The 25,037-nt window shown below is 40.1% G+C and overlaps 1 protein-coding gene across 1 annotated transcript in view; it reads right to left on the reverse strand.

Annotated features, from left to right (window-relative positions):
- Window positions 1–25,037, reverse strand: part of LOC148852770 (S-sulfo-L-cysteine synthase (O-acetyl-L-serine-dependent), chloroplastic-like) — a 100,513-nt gene that overhangs the window by 74,530 nt on the left and 946 nt on the right. Inside the window, exons 2-7 of the mRNA XM_088942477.1 lie at window positions 23,214–23,323; window positions 22,487–22,544; window positions 22,132–22,395; window positions 21,891–22,028; window positions 21,136–21,187; window positions 21,007–21,056 (exon numbers count right to left, since the gene is read on the reverse strand). Of these exons, the coding sequence (XP_088798603.1) occupies window positions 21,007–21,056; window positions 21,136–21,187; window positions 21,891–22,028; window positions 22,132–22,395; window positions 22,487–22,544; window positions 23,214–23,323 (672 nt within the window). The remainder of the gene's footprint in view (window positions 1–21,006; window positions 21,057–21,135; window positions 21,188–21,890; window positions 22,029–22,131; window positions 22,396–22,486; window positions 22,545–23,213; window positions 23,324–25,037) is intronic.

The following is a 25,037-nucleotide window of genomic DNA, read 5'->3' on the forward strand; positions in this document are numbered from 1 at the left end:
TATATTTATTTTATCTATATACTATCTTTTGTACACTAAGGGCAGATTTGTCCTTTTACTTTCTTTAATATAAATAGTTCTCTCAGGGTGTCAATGGTCACTAAGTGACACACCCACCAAACTGTTGTGTTCTCTCTTTTCTCTCTCTCTTTGTCCTTTTCGATCCGACTATAACATGGTACCAGAGCAGGTCACGATCTTATCTGCATTCAATCTCTTCTCAAATCTTTCTTTTCCTTGTTATCTTGAGAACTCCCTAACAGTATTTGGGAACCTCTCAAGTGCCCTTGAATCTCATTTTCTAGGGCTGCTTTTGATCAGAATTTTACAGACCATTTTTCTGGACTGTTGCGCCATCAGATTTCTTTTTCTCATTGGATCTCTTTGTAGAGACATTGGATCAGTCTGAAAATTTAGATCAGTTGTCGCCCAAAGCATATCTATTGATTCCTTTGGGTTTGGTTTGGATCAACTTTGTTTTAGAAGGATTTTCCTCTACTTCTGTGTTCAGCAGACCTTCTTATTTGAAAGGTACTTCTCTCTACCGTCTTATTTGAATTCTATCCTTTGTTTGGAAGTGTACACTGATGTTCCTTGTTCTTCAATGGCATCAAAAACGATGGATGTTCTCCCTATTAAGTTCAATGATACGAACTATGCATTATGGAAGTTTAACTTTCAATTCCATGTTGAGGCAAAGAGTCTTTGGGGATGTCTGGATGGATCTGTGGTTAAACCTGATGATTCAAACATCAAGGCTCTTAAGCAGTGGAGGATTAATAATGCAAAAATTGCATCATGGATCTTAGGATCAGTTGAAACGAACATCGCAATCCCTATGAGAGGATACAGAACTACCTATGAGATGTACGAGTATCTTGAGAAAGTATATCAGCAATCGAACACCGCTAAACAGTACCAAATAGAAGTTGATATCTTTTTGTACTATCATGGAGAAAGGAAAGTCCAAGACCTTTGAACAGAGTATGAACTAGTACATATGGCAAAAGATCCATCAAACTGTTGTGTGAAGCATATGAAGGAGCACTTTGATAGAAGGAAGATTATGCATTTCCTAGTGCATCTCATACCTGAATTTGAAATTGTCAGATCTAATATCCTTAGCCGAGGAGATCTCCCTGATTTGGATATTATTCTTTTATTCTTGGGGAAATATTGAGGGCTGAAACCAAATTTGCAACATAGACCACTCTTGATGGAAGGAAAGATTCCAATATTGATGTTTTCTTAGCAACAAAACCAAAGGGGAAGGACTTTTCAAGAGTTCAATGCTATGAATGCAAGGAGTTTGGGCATGTTGTCTCCCAGTGCAAAAAGAAGAAAACATGTACTTATTGCAAACAGTTCGGCAATATCATTACAGAAAGCCCTACTCGGCCCCAGAAATGTGGTGTGTCAAATCAGAAGAAAGGAAACTACAAGGCCTATCAGACTACTATAGAGGGATCAGATGCCTCCTCCTCCATTACTCCAATGGCTGGCCAAAATGATACTTATGGTGGCATGTCTAAAGAATGCATTCGACAGCTCAGGTTCTCAGTCATCTTTCAGCCTTCTCTACTATTGACTTGTCTAGTAAGGCCCCAACCTATTGCCCTTCACCAAATCACCTTTGGTTTATTGACTCTAGAACCTCTAACCTTTTGGCAGGGGCCACATTTGGTCAGTATCCCAAACCCCATCTTCCCAATAAACATATTGTTACGGCAAATGGTGAAAAGTTATATATACTTGGTTGTGATTATTTGTATTTATCTACCTCTAAGTCCTCTTCTTTTCATTTACCCAAAACTTTATTTGTGCCCAAGCTAAGCACCAATTTGATTTCTATTGGCCAACTTGCAGAGGAAGGTAACACTGTTTCGTTTTCTTCTGATGGTTGTTTGATACAGGACCGGCAAACTAGGGAGGTGAGGGGGAAGGGGCTTAGACTGGGACGAGTATTTGCTCTGGAGTTTGAGAAGAATAAGGTTGATCCCTTTTCTACTTAATGTTTGCTTTCTACTACTTCTAGTTTTGAGTCTTAACAATAACGATGATTAGCATTTGTGGCATAAACACCTTGGCCATCCTTTTTCTAAGAAACTTGATTAGTTGTTTGCTTCCAGTAGTTTACCAGTTTCTACTACTTCTTTTAAGAATGTTAATAAAGATTGCATTATTTGTGATTTATGTAAAAGTCACATTTTACATAGTTCCTTTTTATTTAATACATAGTCATGTTCGGTCGTCTCTTGTTATTTCTCAATTGGGTTATAAGTACTTTGTAACTTTATTGATGACTGCACTTGGTTTACTTTTGTTTACTTTCTTCGAAAGAAATCTGAAGTTTATTCTATATTCAAACACCTTCATGCTTATGTTGCTACCCAATTTGATGCCAAAATATGTGTGCTACGATCAGACTCAGGATGAGAGTACTTTGATGGGGATTTTCAAACCTACTTGAAACAACACGCAATTCAATCCCAAAAGACTTGTCCAGGTACCCCCACCACAAAATGCGATAGCAGAAAGAAAGAATGGGCATATTTTGAGTATAATCAGAACCCTACTACAAGATTCCCATATACCCTCTTGGTTTGGATGAAGGCGGCCAACACTGTTGTGTATCTCATAAATCTGAAAGGATGGTAGGATCCATCTAATGGACGCCATAAAGGTTGCGGAATGGGTGGGCGAATTTCAAAAATTTCCTACCTTCTCTCAACTGGGAATCATATTCCCTAAATTTAGAATACAATATTCAAGGATCCTACTTGAACCATAATCAAACCAGATCTGTACCAAAAGATAAATGGGAGGAATATACCTGATCCGGAGAAGCAGTATCTCCCAAAGTTGGTGTTCACTCCCAAAGAATGCTCCAAAATCCGTTCCTACTGAAGATGACACAGCTGTGAATGGAACAGGACCAGCAGGGTGCGTCCTACACACTGGATCCTTCACAAGAATCCTCTGAAAGTATTAAACACTGAATCTTTTTCAGTCTTTCTTGCAAGACTGATGTCAAGAACAGATTTCTTGACTTTCTTTTCTGCAAAGATCTAATCTTGCAATGGCAGATGGCGGCGGCAGGAAGAGATCTCCAAAACGAAAAAGGCTGAACTGCTTTTCCTGTTTTTCTGGAGAGTATGAATGAGATCCTCTCTCAATTCGCAAGAGATATCCTATATCTCTTCAAGGTGGTTCGAAATCTCCTCATTTCTTCTTGATTAAGAAACCTCCCTTTTAGGAGTTATCCCAATCCAAATCAGTATTTGGATAGGGGATAATCTTAATCCTTTCTGCAGATAGAGTTAGCTTACTCCTGATCTTATCAGGAGGTTACCAGATTCAAATCTAATTTGAATTTGGTCTCTAAGAGTGGATAAGGCTAAAGGCCCAATCCTTTTACTAACTTTAATCTCAAATTCGCCCCATGGATGGGTGATCATATCAGCCCACCTCGAAATGGGCTTTTGGCCCATTAAGTGTTCAGTGTCTAATTACTTTCCAATCTACTGCCCAGTTGGGCTTCTTTGTATGGCGTGGGACCCAAGCATTGATCTACACACCAGCCACATGGGTTCGGCCCAACCTCTAAAACAAGGCCCAGCCGAATTCACTGAAAAACTCAATGAACCCCTTGAGTCCATCATATGGACCCTATGGGCCCAACACTTACATTAAGGGGTCCCTCGGCCAAGCCATCTTATAAAAACCCAGGGACTGTGGGCAGGTGCAAGATTAGCCCATCAGGTATTATCCTCAATGGTCTTACACTTAACATCTCAGCCCTTAATGATCAAGCACTGCCCGACAAGAGAGGACCTCTCCCTCGGCTGCAAGGAACAGTGCCGCACTCTCCTCTCACATGGATCCCGGGAATTAAAACCATTTGCAAACAATTCGAAACCGTACATATATATATATAAATATATTAATTTTGCAAAACAAAATTCCAACGATTTGTCCGACAAAGTGGCTGATTCTGTCACTATGATCACCCACTCAGATGAATTCTCAAACTGCCCCAACATACCCAGGTTTTGATCCCCGCTAAGGATCTCACTGATTGGCATATCAAAGGCAGCCTGATCCAACACCTAGTGAAATGTCATAATCGAGTCTAGGGGTCAGGTGTAACTTTCCAGATTTGCCTATCTATCTCCAAGGTCCAGGGCAATACTAAAAATCTGGTCCGGTTCAAGGATTCAAGTAATCCCATACTGCATGTGCCTCGGGTCTTACCCTGGTGGCTGAGACAGGCCATCCCAACACTTGGTGGCACACCAGTATCAGCCTTGGCAGAATAAATCTCCCCAGACTTATCCAACGGCTGTGAACATTTAAAACTAACATGAGTCTCTATAAATGTCCAGTTTTAGGGTTTTACACAGAATTAAACCAAACAACATGAATCAAACATGCACTTTATTTATTTCCACTAAATAACAAAAGTACATCAAATCAGATTGAAGCTAAGGGCATACAAAAACTGTCTAACAGCTCCCACTTGCACTTAGGTCCAATCTGGTACAAGCCGGAGTCCCATACTTTCCACGTGTTTCTCAAACACCTTCTGTGTCAGTGGCTTAGTCAATGGGTCTACCACATTCTCCGCTGATGCTACCTCTTGCTATCATCATCCCGTAGGTCCAGTGTTGTCATACAACAATGGAATGGGTGATGTGCTGAATTCCAAATTCATGAATGAACACCTTCATTCATAAGGCAGCATCACTTACGGCAATGCGCTCGGCTTGGGTTGTGGACTATTAATTTGCAACTTAGGACCCCTGTTTGCTGACACTCAGGAAACAACACACGATCCTATCGTGAAAATATACCCAGATGTAGACTTTCTATCATCTGGATCCGACTGGAAATCGGCATCGGTATACCCTAGAACTTGCAGTGAACTACCATCGAATACCAGACAAAACTCTTTTGTCCTTCGAAGGTTTTTGAGTATGTTCTTCACAGCAGTCCAATGCTCCTGCCCTGGGTTTGCCTGGAATCTGCTTACCACACTCACCGCCTGAGCAATGTCCGGGCGAGTGCACAGCATGGCATACATGATGCTCCCTACGGCTGAGGCATAGGGAACATCTCTCATGCTCTCAATCTCCTCAGAAGTCTTGGGAGACATCTTCTTGGAGAGAGTGACTCCGTGCCTGAAAGGAACGTTTCCTTTCTTGGAGTTCTCCATGCTGTACCTCTTGACAATTTTGTCAATATAAGCAGCCTGGGATAATCCAATTATCCGCTTCGATCTATCTCTATAGAGTCGAAGACCCAGTATGTATGAAGCTTCTCCAAGATCTTTCATGGATAACTGCTGTGATAGCCATACCTTGACCGAAGTCAACATTCCTACATCATTCCCAATGAGTAGGATATCGTCCACGTACAACACCAAAAAGGTGATCTTATCCCCACTGGACTTTCTGTAAACACAGGGCTCATCCGGATTCTGCTCAAAGTCAAACGTTTTGACTGCAGAATCAAAACGGATGTTCCAACTCCTAGAAGCCTACTTAAGTCCATATATGGATCTATTAAGTTTACATTCCATGTGTTCCTGACCAGCAGCAATGAAGCCTTGCGGCTGCTGCATGTAGATATCTTCACTAAGATCTCCATTCAGGAACGCGGTTTTGACATCCATTTGCCAAATCTCATAGTCATGGTACCCTGCTACAGCTAGCAGGATCCTAATGGATTTAAGCATGGCCACGGGCGAAAAAGTTTCCTCATAGTCGATGCCTTCTTTCTGAGTATACCCTTTCGCCACCAAGCGAGCTTTAAAGGTCTCAATCCTGCCATCGGGGCCCTTCTTCCTCTTGTAGATCCATTTGCAACCAATTGCTTTTACCCCGGGGGGTGGATCCACTAGAGTCCAGACTCCATTGGTCTCCATTGAGTCCATTTCAGCCCTCATGGCCTCCACCCACTTCTGGGAGTCTATGTCTAACATAGCTTCCGCGTAAGTCACGGGATCCTCTTCACTAGTCAAGGTTTCCACCAGGTAACTATCCTGGTCATAACCATATCGGACTGGTGGTCTGGACACCCGGGTGGTTCTTCTAGGTTGGTAATTACCTGGAATTTGTGGGACATCCCCCACTGCTCCAGAGCTCTCCTCATCAAGAACTATTTCATGACGATGGGTGTCCAGGATGTAATCGGATTCTAAGAACTGGGCGTTTCGACTGCAGAACACTTTCTACTCACTTGGGTCATAGAATAGATAACCCACCGAATCCTTTGGGTAGCCTATAAACAGGCAACGACTGGTTTTAGATTCCAACTTGTCCGCACTTGTTCTTTTAACGTGTGCAGGAAAACCCCAAATCTTCAAGTGTCTTACACTTGGCTTCCTTCCGGTCCAAAGTTCATATGGAGTTTTCGGAACTGATTTGGTTGGAACCCGATTCAGCACGTAGATAGCAGTCTCTAATGCGTATCCCCAAAAGGATGTGGGTAATTGTGAGCGTACGAGAAGTGACCGGACCATGTCTAACAAGGTCCTATTCCTCCTCTCTGAAACACCGTTGAGTTGAGGTGTAGCAGGAGGAGCTAATTGTGACACTATCCCATTGGCCTTTAAGTAGTCCCTGAATTCGTCAGAGAGATGCTCGCCACCTCGATCTGATCGAAGGGCCTTAATTTCTCTCCCTAACTGTTTCTCGACTTCCTGTCTGAACTCTTTGAACTTTTCAAATGATTCAGACTTATGTCTCATTAGGTACACGTAACCATATCGTGAAAAATCATCTGAAAATGTAATGAAGTACACGTGTTGGTTCCGTGTCCTAACACTCAGGGGACCACATACATCAGTATGTATTAGGTCAAGTGTGCCTTCAGATCTTTCAGGCTTACCGTCAAATGGCCGCTTAGACATCTTACCTTGAAGGCAAGGTTCACAAGTGGGAAGATTTTCTACGGTTAGAAAATCCAAAGGACCATCCTTTACCAGCCTTGTGATTCGGTCAATACCGATATGGCCAAGTCGGTAATGCCAGAGGCACGTGGGACTTACTGTATCACGATTCCTTTTCTTGGGATTTTCGACCGACGTAGTTTCGATTAAGTTAGTTTCCAGAGAAGGATGTAGAACATTGAGACCGTTCTCTTGTTCCCCGCATGCGATGAATTTATTATTCCGTTTAACAGTAATCATATTACTAAAATAAACAGTATATCCATCAGCACACAGTTTTGAAACAGAAATTAAATTTCTTCTCAAGTTCTGTACATAAAGACAATCTTTAAGTACAAGTATTCCTTCTTTAAAAACTAATTCTACGGTTCCTATTGCCGCTACTGCAACACTTGCAGTTGTTCCCAAGAATAATGTCACTTCACCTTCACTCAACCTTCTGCTAACTTTAAACCCCTGCAGTGAGTTACACGCATGAGTTGAAGCCCCGGAGTCAACACACCAGGACACAGAAGTAACTAACATGTTAGTTTCTATGACACAAGTTTTGATGTTACCTTTCTTAGATTCCAGGTAGGCAGGACAATTCCTCTTCCAGTGGCCGGTCTGCTTGCAGATGTGACAGACATCAGATGCCTTGTTCTTCTTCTGCTTCTTAGGTATGGTAGTTTTCTTCTGGGGCTTCTTTGCCTTTCTCTTTTTCTTGCCCGATTTGTTAGCTTCAGCAAGCATAACTACAGGCTCATCCTTCTTGAGTAGATCCTCGGCTCTCTGCAACATATTGCTGAGTTCCTGGACGCTGACATTCAGCTTATTCATATTATAGTTCATTGTGAACGCATTGAAGGAAGAGGGCAAAGAATTGAGGATGGCATCCACTTGCGTGCCAAGATCTAGCCCGGATCCAAGAGCTTCAAGTTCGTTAATGTAACCCATCATCCGAAGACAATGGTCATGAACTTTCTGCCCTTTGGTGATCTACGCGGTCATGAACAATTTCAGGACCTTCTGTCGAGTAAAACGGTTCTGCTCTTCATACATTGTTCTTAGACTGTCCAATATGTCCTTGGCTAGTTCGATCTGATCGAACTGCCTCTGTATTGAGTTGTCTAATGAGGCAACGACAAAGCAGCGGGCTAGGGAGTTCTTATCCTCCCACTCTTGGTAGTCCCTTCTACGGGCCTCAGAAGCCCTATCACCCGAACGTTCCGGGGCAGGATTTTTCACCACCTTGTCTAACTTTTCGGAAGTTAGGACCAACATAAGATTTCTGTACCAGTCGGCATAGTTTGGGCCCTTAAGCTTGTTATCGTCTAGAAGCTTTGCAAATTGACCGTTTGCCATTTTCTGATAAAATAGCAAAATCATTAGTCCACAACCTTAGCTTGATTCATGTTACCTATATAGATATGGTTTTTAATCTATGTTCCATTCCCATTTGTTCATCTCTGAGATTTCCCTCCTTTCTCAGTGACGGAGACGACGAAATGTCTCTGAAAATGTGGGAAATCACATGGGGTGCGTGAAGCCAACTGTTTCAGCTGCATAACCTCACCACCTTTCTGTGACGAATCATATCCACTCATCAAATGAGTTTCCCTTTGGCCTCTGTCAGACAAGGTTCAGAGCCATTTTTAGGTAAACATTTCTGTCCAGTGAGTGCTTACCCATCATATTCAGGTTACGCCAAGGTACCGTGAGAGAGTTCCCATTTCTGGTGAAGCCCCTCCCACATCGGTCTATGACGCCCCTATCATCTTATGAAACACTCTAATAGATCCAACAGCAAATGGATAGCCCAATTTTATGGTACGTTTCCTCATTACTGAAGGACCCATCATTGTGCTAATGACGGAAGGCCTTTAGAGTGTCCATCATATGGGTCTCCCTATCACATATATTCATATTTGCTGGAGGAACTTTCATAAAGTCAGATTTCTGGTGGGCCTTAATCGGCTAAGGGTTCCGTACGCATCCCTTTTCAAGGTTGTGGGGCCCACCAAACAAAGAGGGGTCATCCAATGACCTTGAAGGACACCATGGCAATGATGTGCATTCAGCCATGGTGTGCGCAAGAGCCACTAACGAGTCTTCATGGGCCAAGTACTTATGGCCCATGGTCGCAGCACATCAAACATCCAAACATCACATGTAAAGGAGGAATTGATCCAATCAATTAACTGCTGTAAAGCCCATTGAATAGCCCATTTAAAATCTAAGTCATTAACAATTAATGACTACTAGGTGTATGGGCTGAATCGCAGATAGCAGTTCGGCCCATACAGCTCATCTCACAGTAATGGGCCTTTTGCAGTTTTAACCCTTTAAAACTGGGCTTTACAGGTGGGCCGAATTAATCCTTGTAATTGAACATCAGATTTGGAACAGCAAGTGTGAGAAATATAGACTGAAAAACAGTCCCTATCGAACCCCAGATTCGGTCCAAACAGTTTTGGTCCAATCTAGTCCGAGAGGATCCAAAACTGATTTTCAATTCAAGAATTAATTCATGAAAGATCTGAAATTAATAATTTTGATTTCAAACAATCACAAATCAAACTATGGACTATTCGCACCACCTGCAAAACAGAGGTTAATCACAAGGGTTGCAGTTTCACAAACTGCAAATCGCAGAAAGCGATTTCTCCAACTGCAAATCTCCAGCGCCGCCTTCTTCCTTCTTCTTTAATCAAGAAAAAATAACAGAAATCCTATTTCTATTAATTACATTCTTGATCAAATCCTATACATTCAGTCTAAAATAAAAAAAAAAATTATTTACAAACCGAATATAAATAAATAGAAAGAAAAAGGGTGCGCAGACTATCTGCGCCAAATCTGCACTGTGATCTCCAGGTTCGAACAGTCCATTAAATCAAAATAAATAAAGAACAATTCTAAATAAATTTTGGATTTAATAAAATTAATTTCAGATCAATCGCCCTTAACAAGAAACAGTTTCTTGAAATATAGAAAACAATCTGCGCAAATCCTGAAAGAACACCTTCTATCCACCTGTGCAGGGTCAGATCTGATTTTCTTTTGGTTCAAGATTCGAACCTGTGGCTCTGATACCACTGAAAGGATGGTAGGATCCATCTAATGGACGCCATAAAGGTTGCGGAATGGGTGGGCGAATTTCAAAAATTTCCTACCTTCTCTCAACTGGGAATCATATTCCCTAAATTTAGAATACAATATTCAAGGATCCTACTTGAACCATAATCAAACCAGATCTGTACCAAAAGATAAATGGGAGGAATATACCTGATCCGGAGAAGCAGTATCTCCCAAAGTTGGTGTGCACTCCCAAAGAATGCTCCAAGATCCGTTCCTACTGAAGATGACACAGCTGTGAATGGAACAGGACCAGCAGGGTGCGTCCTACACACTGGATCCTTCACAAGAATCCTCTGAAAGTATTAAACACTGAATCTTTTTCAGTCTTTCTTGCAAGACTGATGTCAAGAACAGATTTCTTGACTTTCTTTTCTGCAAAGATCTAATCTTGCAATGGCAGATGGCGGCGGCAGGAAGAGATCTCCAAAACGAAAAAGGCTGAACTGCTTTTCCTGTTTTTCTGGAGAGTATGAATGAGATCCTCTCTCAATTCGCAAGAGATATCCTATATCTCTTCAAGGTGGTTCGAAATCTCCTCATTTCTTCTTGATTAAGAAACCTCCCTTTTAGGAGTTATCCCAATCCAAATCAGTATTTGGATAGGGGATAATCTTAATCCTTTCTGCAGATAGAGTTAGCTTACTCCTGATCTTATCAGGAGGTTACCAGATTCAAATCTAATTTGAATTTGGTCTCTAAGAGTGGATAAGGCTAAAGGCCCAATCCTTTTACTAACTTTAATCTCAAATTCGCCCCATAGATGGGTGATCATATCAGCCCACCTCGAAATGGGCTTTTGGCCCATTAAGTGTTCAGTGTCTAATTACTTTCCAATCTGCTGCCCAGTTGGACTTCTTTGTATGGCGTGGGACCCAAGCATTGATCTACACACCAACCACATGGGTTCGGCCCAACCTCTAAAACAAGGCCCAGCCGAATTCACTGAAAAACTCAATGAACCCCTTGAGTCCATCATATGGACCCTATGGGCCCAATACTTACATTAAGTGGTCCCTGGGCCAAGCCATCTTATAAAAACCCAGGGACTGAGGGCAGGTGCAAGATTAGCCCATCAGGTATTATCCTCAATGGTCTTACACTTAACCTCTCAACCCTTAATGATCAAGCACTGCCCGACAAGAGAGGACCTCTCCCTCGGCTGCAAGGAACAGTGCCGCACTCTCCTCTCACATGGATCCCGGGAATTAAAACCATTTGCAAACAATTCGAAACCGTACATATATATATATAAATATATTAATTTTGCAAAACAAAATTCCAACGATTGAAATCAACTGCCGGCAGTTTGGTTTCCATCAGAGAGAGTGCATTCCCGATCATTACCCTTTGTCCGACAAAGTGGCTGATTCTGTCACTATGATCACCCACTCAGATGAATTCTCAAACTGCCCCAACAGACCCAGGTTTTGATCCCCGCTAAGGATCTCACTGATTGGCATATCAAAGGCAGCCTGATCCAACACTTAGTGAAGTGTCATAATCGAGTCTAGGGGTCAGGTGTAACTTTCCAGTTTTGCCCATCTATCTCCAAGGTCCAGGGCAATACTGGAAATCTGGTCCGGTTCAAGGATTCAAGTAATCCCATACTGCATGTGCCTCGGGTCTTACCCTGGTGGCTGAGACAGGCCATCCCAACACTTGGTGGCACACCAGTATCAGCCTTGGCAGGATAAATCTCCCCAGACTTATCCAACGGCTGTGAACATTTAAAACTAACATGAGTCTCTATAAATGTCCAGTTTTAGGGTTTTACACAGAATTAAACCAAACAACATGAATCAAACATGCACTTTATTTATTTCCACTAAATAACAAAAGTACATCAAATCAGATTGAAGGTAAGGGCATACAAAAACTGTCTAACAAAATCGTCTTCCTTCATTTGTCCTAAACAGTTCTTCTCCCTCCCAATCTCGCTTTCACAAACCTCCAGATCTATCTATACTCAGGTTCTTTGGTTGTGCTTGTTTTTTTTCACCTCCCACTTCATGAACGCACAAAGCAGCTTTGTGTGCCTTTATGGGGTACGGTTCTAAACATAAGGGATTCCTTTGCTATGATCCTTCGGACCATTGTATTCGAATTTCTAGTAATGTAATCTTCCTTGAGAGTGTCTTTCTTTGAACATATTGTGAAATTTCCAGCTCCTTCTACCTTTATTGCATAGTTTTGATTCTACAGGTACTGCACACCAACATCACCTCCATAGCAACTTCAAACTTTCTTCACGAGGCAACTGTCTACATTAGTATCAATGCCCCCCCTAATCTCTACCACCAGTTGCCGATCCAGTCACTCCATTTGCCCCAGTAAGTGTACTTGACCCTCCCCTTGAAGAACCTATTGCACCTACCTTGTGTTTTTCTTCTAGAATTTCTCACCCACCTGACTGCTATGGTCTTTCACCAGATCATAGCTCCTTTTTTGTTGTCTTTTCTACCACAAACATTCCCATATCTTACCAACAGGCTATAGCAATACCACATTGGAAAGATGCCATGGACTCTGAGATCCGAGCCCTTCTTGAGAATGACACCTAGGACTTGGTTAAAACTCCACCTGAGGCATCTCTTATAGGAAGTCGATGGATATACTCTGTGAAACTGAAATCTGATGGTAGCCTACACAAATACAAGGCTAGGCTGGTTGCACAAGGTTATAAACAGAAATATGGAATAGATTATGAGGAAACTTTTGCTTTAGTAGCAAAAATGACCATTGTACGACTTTTGATGGCTATATCTACAACCAAACAGTGAAAAATTCATCAGATGGATGTAAAGAATGCATTCCTCCATGGGGAGTTGAAGAAGATAGTGTGTATGAAGTCCCCTCCTGAATATTGCACGGACCAACAGCTTGTTTGTCGCCTGAAGAAGTCCCTCTATGGCCTGAAACAAGCTCCTAGAGCATGGTTTCAGAAATTCAAATCCATTATCACTGATGTTGGTTTTATTTAGAGTTCTTTAGGCCATTCTCTATTCACCTTACAGAGGAAGCAGGGAATGACAATCTTACTTCATTATGTCGATGATATACTCATTATAGGGGATGATGTAGGAGCTGCTAACTTGCAATGATTACTAGTGAATCCTTTAAGATGAAGGACATGGGTTGTTTGACTTATTTTCTGGAGCTTGAAATAAGCCATAATTCTCGGGGCTATTTTGTTAACCAACAGAAATATGCTATTGATCTTGTTAAACTAGCCAATCTCAGTGATTCCAAGATTGTGGAAACTCCATTGGAACTGAATCTAAAACATAGTAAGGATGATGATTCTCCCCTTAAAGACCCTACTCTTTATCATCAACTAGTGGGTAGTCTAATCTATCTCACCAAGACTCGGTCAGATATATCATATACAATCCAACTGGTGAGCCGGTTTGTGTCTTCCCCAAGACAACCACATTTATTTGCAGTTCATCAGATTATTAGATATGTGCAGGGAACTTTATCACATGAAATATTCTTCTCCTCTTCATCCCCCATTAGCCTTACTGCCTATGTGAATGTTGATTGGGCTGGATGCCCTAACACCCGACGATCCACTATTGGCTAGTGTGTATTCTTAGGCAACTCTCTTATTTCATGGAAGTGCAAGAAACAACCTATTGTATCAAAATCTTCCACTGAAGTTGAATACAAAGCAATGTCCTCAATGTGCAGTGAAATTATATGGATCTGAGCTCTCCTACTTGACATCCTTAATGAGCCATCACCATCAGTTCCTCTCTATGCAAACAATGTTAGTGCAATCAAAATTGCCTCCAACCCCGTCTTCCATGAGCACACCAAACATATAGAAGTTGATTACCAATTACCACTTCATCTGCGACCTCCTTCTTGAGGATACCATTTCTCTTCCTCATGTCTCTTGCAGCCTCCAACTGGCAAACCTATTGACAAACTGATGCTCATTCCTAGGCATCAATTTAAGGGAGAGTGTAGAGACAGTGAGAAGAACTAGTCATAGGGCTATTTTTGTACTTTTACTTCTTTTGTACATCTATTTTATTTGTAAACTATCTTTTGTACACAAAGGGCAGATTTTTCCTTTTACTTTCTTTAATATAAATATTACTCTTAGGGTGGCAATGGTCACTAAGTGACACACCCACCAAACTGTTGTGTTTATTTCTTCTCTCTCTCTCTTTGTCCTTTTCAATCTAACTCTGACAATGCTTTGGTCAAGGCTTCTTGGCTCTTGGACAAGGCTTCTACCTTAGCAAAATGTTCAGCATTGGTAAGCATGATGATATGGTATTAATGAAAGGATAATGGGATGAAAGTAAAAGGATGCAATGGCAATATAGACAAAATATCACAAATAAGTAATCAAAATTCTAAACTAATGCAAGGCACTCTTAGAAAATCTAAAATTCCAAAAGAAACTATGCTATGTAGGAAATAAGAAACAAGAGGCTTGCTTTTTTTTATTTTTTGCTTTTGTTTCTTTCTTTTGAATGAAAGAAAGATAAAGCGCACAATAATATGCAGGTTATTGATGGTAAGATGGTTACGTATGTGTTTTCAGCTTTCACAAAATTGCTAAGGATCTAATAGCACTGACCAGCTTACTGAATAGACAAAGGAATTAATCCAAAACCCAAATGGAGGAGATATACCTTTTCGAAGTCCCTAAATTACCTTCCTATTCAACTGTGATGTGTTTTCTAGAATTCTGGCTAGAACTGACTAAACAATCCTTTGGGCTGGGGACCTCTAATTTCTGGATTCTTCTATATCAAACATTTGTGGTTCTTGTGAAAAGTCACATGCTGTTGGCTAATAGCAGTGTTGAAGGCGAAAGACTTCCGGTTTTGTAATTTGATGTAACTTTGTTAAAAGACAGATAAAGTTGGTATTACGACTGTATTGTCTGAATTATACGTCTTGTTCTCTAGCAGTTTTTGTAATGGGAAATTTTTAGGTTTCCTATTTATGTCCCAACATGTCTTGCTGATATGGTGTGGTCTCTCATTATGTGTACACCACAACTTTTCTTTATCAATTCCACCAGTCCTCCTACCACCTGTCTTCCTACCTCCCCCCTTCCCCTAACAGCTAGAGCAATCTGCTCCCCTATTCATAGCTAACTTCCTACTTTCTTCTGACTAAATGAGAAAGTACACCTCTTGTATAAAGGGTAGATCCTGACATCCCAAAATCTGAACAAGGATAGGTTCATATGAAGGATAGAGGCCAAGAAGGAAAGCAAACACTCTCTGCTTGCTTACCAGTGCCTTATAGGCATTTGCATCCTTATCACTTTCCCAATCAATCAGCTGATGCTGATCTAGGTCCTTCCAAACAGATGTTAGATCAGACAAATAAGCAAATAAACTCCTATCACCTTGTTTACACATAGTAGATTCAGCCAACACCTAATAAACCTGAGCATGGTTCATTTGCTCAGAATAGGTTGCCTTAGCCTGATCCCAAATCTCCTTGTCCATGTCTGCCCACATAAAAGCTTTCCTCAACAACAGTTGAAATTTGGGTAGGAGACAAGACATAATCAAATAATTCTCCGAAACCAATTTGGCATATGTCGAACCTTTCTCCTTAGGTTCCACAATGTCTCCTTCCAAATAGCCTAACTTCCCTCTCCCCCCAACATGCATCTTTACCCCCTTGGACCACTCTAGATAGTTAGCTCCATCAAGAATAGCAATTGAGGTTAGGAAGTTAGTGCTGTCCACGTTGGTACTAAATATTGTAAACCAAGAGGTGATGCCTAAAACTGCTGAATCTTCTTTATCCATGATAACAATCAACTATCTCACAAAAAGAGTCCGTTTTTCCGGCTGAAACACACCAAAAATTACCCACACACTTCTGATAAACAATTCTATCACCTTTATGACCTAAAACCTCAGTTAGAACTTAGAACAAAGCAAACACTTGCAGTCCAACCACAAAACCAACCCAGGAAGACAGCTATTACCACCAGTTGGCTGTCTCCTTGATATAAAAGGAAGGTTTACACCTACAGTACAGAACTGAAAAACACTCCCAGATCTGAACCCATCACCTTGGTGGTCAAGAAAACATGTCCAGAAACACATAAACAGCATTTACCATTCATTTCCACCCATAAACATTGCAAACAGACCACCAAACAGCACTAGGTAAACACCCAGGAAGAAACTCAGACCATACGATCCAAAAACAGCACTAACAAATACTTACCAGATCCTTATCCTTGATCTATCAAAAAAAAAAAGATACTTCATCACTAATGTTCTGTCACCAAAAATAAGTTCACTTGGTGCTACAACCAAGGAGAAGAGAAAAGGAAAAGAAGAGAGTTATTTTCAGATCGTTTCAATCCTCTTTTCCAGTTACATGTCAAAAAAAAAGGGATGTTCAAGAAAAAAGGAAGAAGAAGAAAAAGCAGCTTGATCGATCACTCCCCCTGTTCTAATACCATGTAAAATATGGATTCTAACCTACAACCAAGGATCAAAATTTCATCACGTATCGGCCGATATGTATTGTTAGACAGTTTTGTATGCCCTTAGCTTCAATCAAAATGATGTACTTTATGAGTTTATTGTAAATGAATAAAAGTGCATATTTGATTCATGTTCCCTTGGTATGTTTCTGTGTGATACCCTTAAACTGGATAGTTAATGAGATTTTTGTTGGTTTAGAATGTTCACAGCCAGTGGATCGTGAAAAAATGGTAGGATCCATCAAATGGACGCCATAAAGGTTGCGGAATGGGTGGGCGAATTTCAAAAATTTCCTACCTTCTCCCAACTGGGAATCATATTCCCAAAGTTAAGAATACAATATTCAAGGATCCTACTTGAACCATAATCAAACCAGATCTGTACCAAAAGATAAATGGGAGGAATATACCTGATCCGGAGAAGCAGTATCTCCCAAAGTTGGTGTTCACGCCCAAAGAATGCTCCAAGATCCGTTCCTGCTGAAGATGACACAGCTGTGGATGGAACAGAACCAACAGGGTGCGTCCTACACACTGGATCCTTCACAAGAATCCTCTGGAAGTACTAAACACTGAATCCTTTTCAGTCTTTCTTGCAAGACTGATGTCAAGAACAGATTTCTTGACTTTCTTTTCTGCAAAGATCTAATCTTGCAATTGCAGATGGCGGCGGCAGGAGGAGATCTCCAAATCGAAAAAGGCTGAACTACTTTTTCTGTTTTTCTGGAGAGTATGAATCAGATCAGATCTCAATTCGCAGGAGGTATCCTATACCTCTTCAAAGTGGTTCGAAATCTCCTCCTTTCTTCTTGATTAAGAAACCACCTTTTTAGGAGTTATCCCAATCCAAATTAGTATTTGGATAGGGGATAATCTTAATCCCTTTTGCAGATAGAGTTAGCTTACTCCTGATCTTATCAGGAGGTTACCAAATTCAAATCTAATTTGAATTTGGTCTTTTAGAGTGGATAAGGCTAAAAGGCCCAATCCTTTTACTAACTTTAATCTCAAATTCACCCCATGGATGGATGATCATATCAGCCCACCTCGAAATGGGCTTCTGGCCCATTAAGTGTTCAGTGTCTAATTACTTTCCAATCTGCTGCCCAGTTGGGCTTCTTTGTATGGCGTGGGACCCAAGCATTGATCTACACACCAGCCACATGGGTTCGGCCCAGCCTTTAATACAAGGCCCAGCCGAATTCACTGAAAAACTCAATGAACCCCTTGAGTCCATCATATGGACCCTATGGGCCCAACACTTACATTAAGTGGTCCCTGGGCCAAGCCATCTTATAAAAACCCAGGGACTGTGGGCAGGTGCAAGATTAGCCCATCAGGTTTTATCCTCAATGGTCTTACACTTAACCTCTCAGCCCTTAATGATCAAGCACTGCCCGACAAGAGAGGACCTCTCCCTCGGCTGCAAGGAACAGTGCCGCACTCTCCTCTCACATGGATCCCGGGAATTAAAACCATTTGCAAACAATTCGAAACCGTACATATATATATAAATATATTAATTTTGCAAAACAAAATTCCAACGATTGAAATCAACTGCCGGTAGTTTGGTTTCCATCAGAGAGAGTGCATTCCCGATCATTACCCTTTGTCCGACAAAGTGGCTGATTCTGTCACTATGATCACCCACTCAGATGAATTCTCAAACTGCCCCAACATACCCAGGTTTTGATCCCCGCTAAGGATCTCACTGATTGGCATATCATAGGCAGCCTGATCCAACACCTAGTGAAATGTCATAATCGAGTCTAGGGGTCAGGTGTAATTTCCAGTTTTGCCCATCTATCTCCAAGGTCCAGGGCAATACTAGAAATCTGGTCCGGTTCAAGGATTCAAGTAATCCCATACTGCATGTGCCTCGGGTCTTACCCTGATGGCTGAGACAGGCCATCCCAACACTTGGTGGCACACCAGTATCAGCCTTGGCAGGATAAATCTCCCCAGACTTATCCAACGGCTGTGAACATTTAAAACTAACATGAGTCTCTATAAATGTCCAGTTTTAGGGTTTTACACAGAATTAAACCAAACAACATGAATCAAACATGCACTTTATTTATTTCCACTAAATAACAAAAGTACATCAAATCAGATTGAAGCTAAGGGCATACAAAACTGTATAACAGATCGGTCTGGGGAGACCTATCCTGACAAGGCTGACACTGTGGTGCCACTAAGTCAGTTGGAGTGGCTTGTCTCAGCTACCAAGGTGAGACCCTAGGCACACACAGTGTGGGATTAATTGAATCTTTGAACTGGACCAGATTTCCAATATTGCCCTGGACCTTGGAGATTGATGGGCAAAACTGGAAAGTTACACCCGACCACTAGACTCGATTATGATACTGCACTAGGTGTCGGATTGGGTTGTCTTTGATGTACCAATCAGTGAGATCCATAGCGGGGGTCAAAACCTGAGCATGTTCGGACAGTCTGAGAGTTCATTTGAGTTGGTGATCATAGTGATTTGCAAAAGGTTTCCGGCAGACGATTTCAATCGTTGAAATTTGTTTTGCAAAATATATTTTATATGAGATATAAAAGTATATAAATTATGGTTTCAAAATGATTTGCAAAAGGTTTTAATTCCCGGGATCCATATTTGAGAGAGTGCAACACTGTTCCTTGCAGCCGAGGGAGAGGTCCTCTCTTGTCGGGCAGTGTATGATCATTATGGGCTGAGAGGTTAAGTGTAAGACCATTGAGGATAATACCTGATGGGATAATCTTGCATCTACCCACAGTCCTTGGGTGTTACAAGGTGGCTTGGCCCAGGGACCACTTAGGGTAAGTGTTGGGCCCATAGAGCCCATCTGATGGGTTTCAGGGGGTGCACTGTCCATAATAGTGTATTCGGCCAGGCCTTGCAACAAAGGCTGGGCTGAACCCATGTGGCTGATGTGTAGATCAATGTCTGGGTCCCACGCCATACAAGGAAGCCCAACTGGGCAGTAGTTTGGAAGGCTTAATGAATACATAACCCTAAATGGGCCTTAAGCCCATTTCGAACTGCGCTAATTTGATTAGTTTTTAAGGGGCGAATTCTGAGATAAGATCTGTTGTTAGGATTGGGCCCACACCCTATCCACTCAGAGAGTCCAAGATCTAAATGAGATTTAGATTTGGAAACTTTCTAATTAGATTAGAAGTTGGCTGATCTAATCTACAGATAAGATAAGGATTATCCTTTATCTTAAAGGGACTTTTAATCCATATATGATTTGGGTTAGCAACTCCTAATGGGATTAGGAGTTGATCCCTTTAAGTCTATAAAAGGAAGAGGGGGCGGCAGCCTTTAGACATCCAAACAACATCCAACAGACTCAAGTCTTGTCTTCAGAGCTGAGATCACAAAGGAGAGAATTCTGCACCCTGCAAATTCTTTCTATCCGCCTCCTTCCTACAGCCGCCACCTATAGCAGTTCCATCCTCATTGTTTGGGAGAAATCAAGATTGGATCTTGATTCCAATCTTTTGGAGAAAAGATTGGTAGGAGTTGTATTCACAAGCCATCCAGGTGATTTTTGGGAAGAATCAAGTTCTTAGGAAGGACACTGTTGATTCTGCTCCACCTTGCACTGCGCCATTTTCAGTGGGAGCAGATTTTGGTTTCTACCTTGGGCGTGAACACCTCCATTGAGAGATACTATTTCTCTGTATCAGGTATTATCTCTCTCTCCTCCTTTTGGTTCAGATATGGTTCAGTTCATGGTTCAAGAATGATCCTTGAAAATATGATTTTCTAAATAGGGAATTCGATTCTCAGTTGAAGGGAAAGAAAAATTTTTTGAAATTCGCCCCCTTTATTCCGCAATCTTGGGCGTCCATGTGATGGATTTCCTATCCCTTCATGTATCATATCGGAGCCTTCCCAATATGCCCCTACAGGGGGTGTTTCGGGTTGGCAAGTGGTTCAGAGAGTAGACCGGCCTTAAACTGGCCCCTCTGAACCAGTTTTGGAAAAAAATAAAAAAACACAAAAAATAGTACTGATACAGGCCAATATGCTGGTATCAATATTTTGAACCTTGCCTACAACAGAAAGAAGAAAGAAAGAATAAGAGAAGGGAAGGAGAGATTCGAATGGTGGAAGAAATACAGGCCTGGCGGCACCCACTTCTTTTATTACAAAATAGGGTGACACATAATAAGAGAAAAGTACATAAATACTCTTGTGCCTAATTGTACTAATATTTCAACAAAAGCCAAAGAAATGTGTTACATTTTGAGAAAAATGAATCATTTTGCATCCTAAATGAGACATACCCTCACTCATCCACCAAGAAACAAAATTTTTCTCATCATAACAATACAAATAAGAACAAGATGCTTAATCTGTTTGAAGAGCTTACCATTATTAAATATATAAAAGAAAAGAGCAAAGTGAATATGGAAAATTAAAAAAAAAAAAGAAAAAAAAAACTTCTTTTACCTTTAAAACCTCGTCAAGTAATTTGACATCCAAAATGCTTGGTATGTAACCTGTAGTATCATTCATTTTTAGCAATAATGTAATAGGAAATTAAGCTACCAAAGGTTGTTAAAAGGTAGAATTTTCCACCTGTATTTTCTCCAGAGATAATGCTACTCTCAGAAGGTTCTACTCCTACCACCTAGGGAGAAAGAAACACACAAGAAATGAACAAGCAAATAAAATAAATGAATAAGCTGAATTCAAAGAGAAAAAAAATTGGGCATCGGTGAAGCAATAGGAGATTAGAAAATTGTGTAACAACTCACAGCCTTATGATCAAGCTTACTATGATAAAGACCCAAGATATGGATACAAAAAATACAACCATTGGGTAACAAGTCATCACCCAATTACAACACCTTGTTGAGGGGTGCATGCACACAAACTCCGATGAATTACCCCTTCTTCAGATAAAAAGATTTAAATAATGGTCTTAGAGAAGTGATACCCTCAACACCTGTGATAACAACATCATCCACATATAGGACTAAATACATCAAAGTGGATAAGCAATTCATTAGGGAAAATTTGCAGAGTGGGGAAACTTATCCCCTAGGCATGATTTTAGTGCCATCTAATGAGTCTTTCAGTTAGCCAACTAAGGATACCAAGATCTCTCAAACCCAGCATGATTCAAGAGAGTTGTGACCATTTTATGTACAACCAATGGGTCTATAATGGGATTCTCAGTTAATAGGCTTTTGAACCTTTTATATTAGAGTTTTATTTGGGATTATGGCAGAGTTTAATTGAATTCAGATTAGAGTTCTACTTGTTCTGAGTAAGTTTAATTGAATTCAGATTAGAGTCTTATGCAAAGTTCCATAAGATCTTACTCTAACCTTAATATCCTTGTTCATCATCTTTAGGTATCGTCCTGTTCCTGTTACAGTACCTCCAGTTCCAATTCCTGCAACAATTATGTCAACACTTCCCATGGTATCCTCCCATATTTCTGGGCCTGTTGTTTCAAAGTGTATCTGTAATACATCCAAGTGAATCACTACAGGGAAATATAGATTATATATATTTACATCAAAAATAGAAATGTTTCATGAAGTCCAAGGATAAATGAGAAATTACCTTTGTATTAGCCGGATTGTCAAACTGTTGAAACATATATGCATTTGGTGTCCTTCGAACAATTTCTTCAGCTTTATCAACAGCACCTTTTAGTCCTTTAGATGGATCCGTCAAAACAATGTCTGCTCCAAATGCACGAATAAGGACCCGCCTCTCTACATTTATGGATGCAGGCATAGTAACAATAAGTTTGTAACCCTTAGTTGCAGCAACAAACGCAATACCAAGTCCAGTATTTCCACTAGTCGGCTCCACCAAAATACTCTGCATAAGCACACAAAAAGGTAATATACATATATGGATAATGATATAAAAAAGTTCAAAGAGCAGGAAGTTAGAGCATAACATAATGAACCTTCCCAGGACGAATGGCTCCACTTTCCTCAGCACAAGATATCATACTAAACCCGATTCTGAGATGTAACCAGTTCAAAAAACAAAAAAAAAAAAAAAAACTTAATTACAACCCACAAGCATTAACAACTAACACAATAAATGATGCAAGGATCTTACAACATAAAGTACTACTACACTCAACTACTGTGATGGAAAACTATGATTTGCAATGACAGGGCATCAAGCTTGGACCATGTCAGCTGGTGGACACTGTTAGCTGGGCATGATGAATGAAGGTCCAACATGATATAATGACCACATCCAAGCACCCAGGTGTCATAAAATACAAGTGCCACTAAAACAAATTATATGGAAAAATTAAAATACCTGGTATTAATACAGCTAGATATTATTATCCACTGGATATAAGAGCCATCAATCTGAACCATTTTAATTGTTTGGCCAAATCATTCCAGAATCATACCATTTAGGTGATTCTAAGCATCTACTAGATGGCTCATAATTTTAGTGTAACCCAAAAAGAGCAACTGCCCAGATGATTAGGACCATTGAAGTGTTTTATCACCTCTGGTCCATCCAACAGATTCTCTGATGGTTATTAATTGAATTAATGCCTATGCAAAGATTGAGTAGATAATAGCCACCAAGCATTTATTAAATGGAATAAGACTATGAAGTCTTGAACATTGACAAAGAACAATGTTGAATCCAATAATGAGATTTACCTGTCCTTGACACTCCGACAGGGTTCCATAGACTCAAGCTTTGCAGCAACATTGGCCACACAACCTTTCACAACTTTGTTAAGATATATCATTGGTGTCCTCCCAATCAGCTATAATAAAATTCCCAACTGCTAAAAATGAGGTAAAGCTCTGAAGTTTTTTTATACTATCAACTGTAAAACTGTACTCGGAATTATCTTAGACAACCACTATCAAAAACAAATGGATGGAAAAACAGAAAACAAATGACCAAAACCTACTACACTTCATGGGTCTCGTCCAACACAACAAGAATTTAAGATATTTGTACTTTTCAGGACATATTTTAAAAAACGACAACAAAAAATGTCTATTTCAGGACATATTTTAAAAAACGACAACAAAAAATGTCTATCAGGGTTTGTGGGTCTAACTTTCTCCCAACAAGTTATATATTTCATGAGAAAATTACTTTTCTAAGTTTTCACAAAATTCTTGTAAGAAAAAAGTTATGAAGTGTCATATTCTCACTAGAACTAAATATACATGATCAAATGGACTAATGTACATTATAAATTCTAATGTATCAATTTCAAACACAGGATGGACTTAGCTCCAAACGAACCATAAGACCCTTTAAGTGTATCTTCTATCAAAAATTGTGGAATCAGAGTTTGTGGGTCTAGCTTTCTCCCAAGAAGCTACATATCTCATGAGAAAATTACTTTTTCTGATTTTTCACAAAACTCTTGTAAGAAAAAAGTTATAAATTGTCATATTTTCACCAGAACTAAATGTACATGATCAAATGGATTAATGTACATTATAAACTCTAATAATATCAACTCCAAACACTTGATGGACTTAGCTCCAAAGGAACCATAAGACTCTTCAAATGTATCTTCTATCAAAAATGGTGGAATCAGTAAGCTATCCAATCATTGCTTGTTTCATGTAACCTATAATAAAAGAGAGAGTTTCAATCTCCCCTTTTGTTCATGTTCAAACTTTTAAATTCCAATAATATCCCTATTTTTTTCATTTTTCCATCCTTGTACTTCATTTCTTCTAATCATAACCTATAATAAAATAGAGTTTCACTCTCTCCTGACATCCATATTCAAACTTTTAAATTCCAACGATACAACCTTATTCTCAAATTATTGGCTTCTTAGTGTAGAATTCTTCACATTGCTTTCAGTTGCTTTTAGTTTAGTAGAGGTTTGATTGGCATGCCCAATATAATGGAAGATATATTTTATTATAATTTTTCTTGAAGTGGTCAAAGAAATCCTATAATAAGTTATGAGTTATAACTTAACTAATTTCATACATTGGCTCTTCTATAATACCATGAAAAAATAGGTATGGTTCAATTTAGAATTGTGTACTTCCCTTTTTTTTTAAGAAATTAACAATTTCATTATAGAAGAAGCACAAGGTACATGAGAAGGTGTACAGATGCAGACAAAGACTCTCCTAATAAATTACAAGGGTAACATGCAGTCACTAAACAAAGATTCCCTAAGAACCACTGATTTATCTAGATCAGCAGCCACAAAATTTAAACCCCTAGGAATCCATCTAATCCTTACATTCATTTGGGCTATGATATATCTTGCTTGTGTACTTCCTTCCAACAGCTAAACATGTAAAAGCCCTCAGGATTTCAGTCCTAGAGGTAATCAGCTGACAACTGATTTGCAAGCTCAATTGAGACCAAGCTTTGCAACTGCATCTTAAAGAAGCTAACTTCTTAAACAGCCCCAAAGTTGAGAAGATATTGTCACCAAGCACTTCAGACACTGCAACTTGATCTACTCTACGGCTAAAGTTGAGAAGATA

This window comes from Nelumbo lutea, chromosome 5 (assembly GCF_056320005.1).
Source record: "Nelumbo lutea isolate HS-2025 chromosome 5, American lotus-T2T, whole genome shotgun sequence".
Taxonomy (NCBI): domain Eukaryota; kingdom Viridiplantae; phylum Streptophyta; class Magnoliopsida; order Proteales; family Nelumbonaceae; genus Nelumbo; species Nelumbo lutea.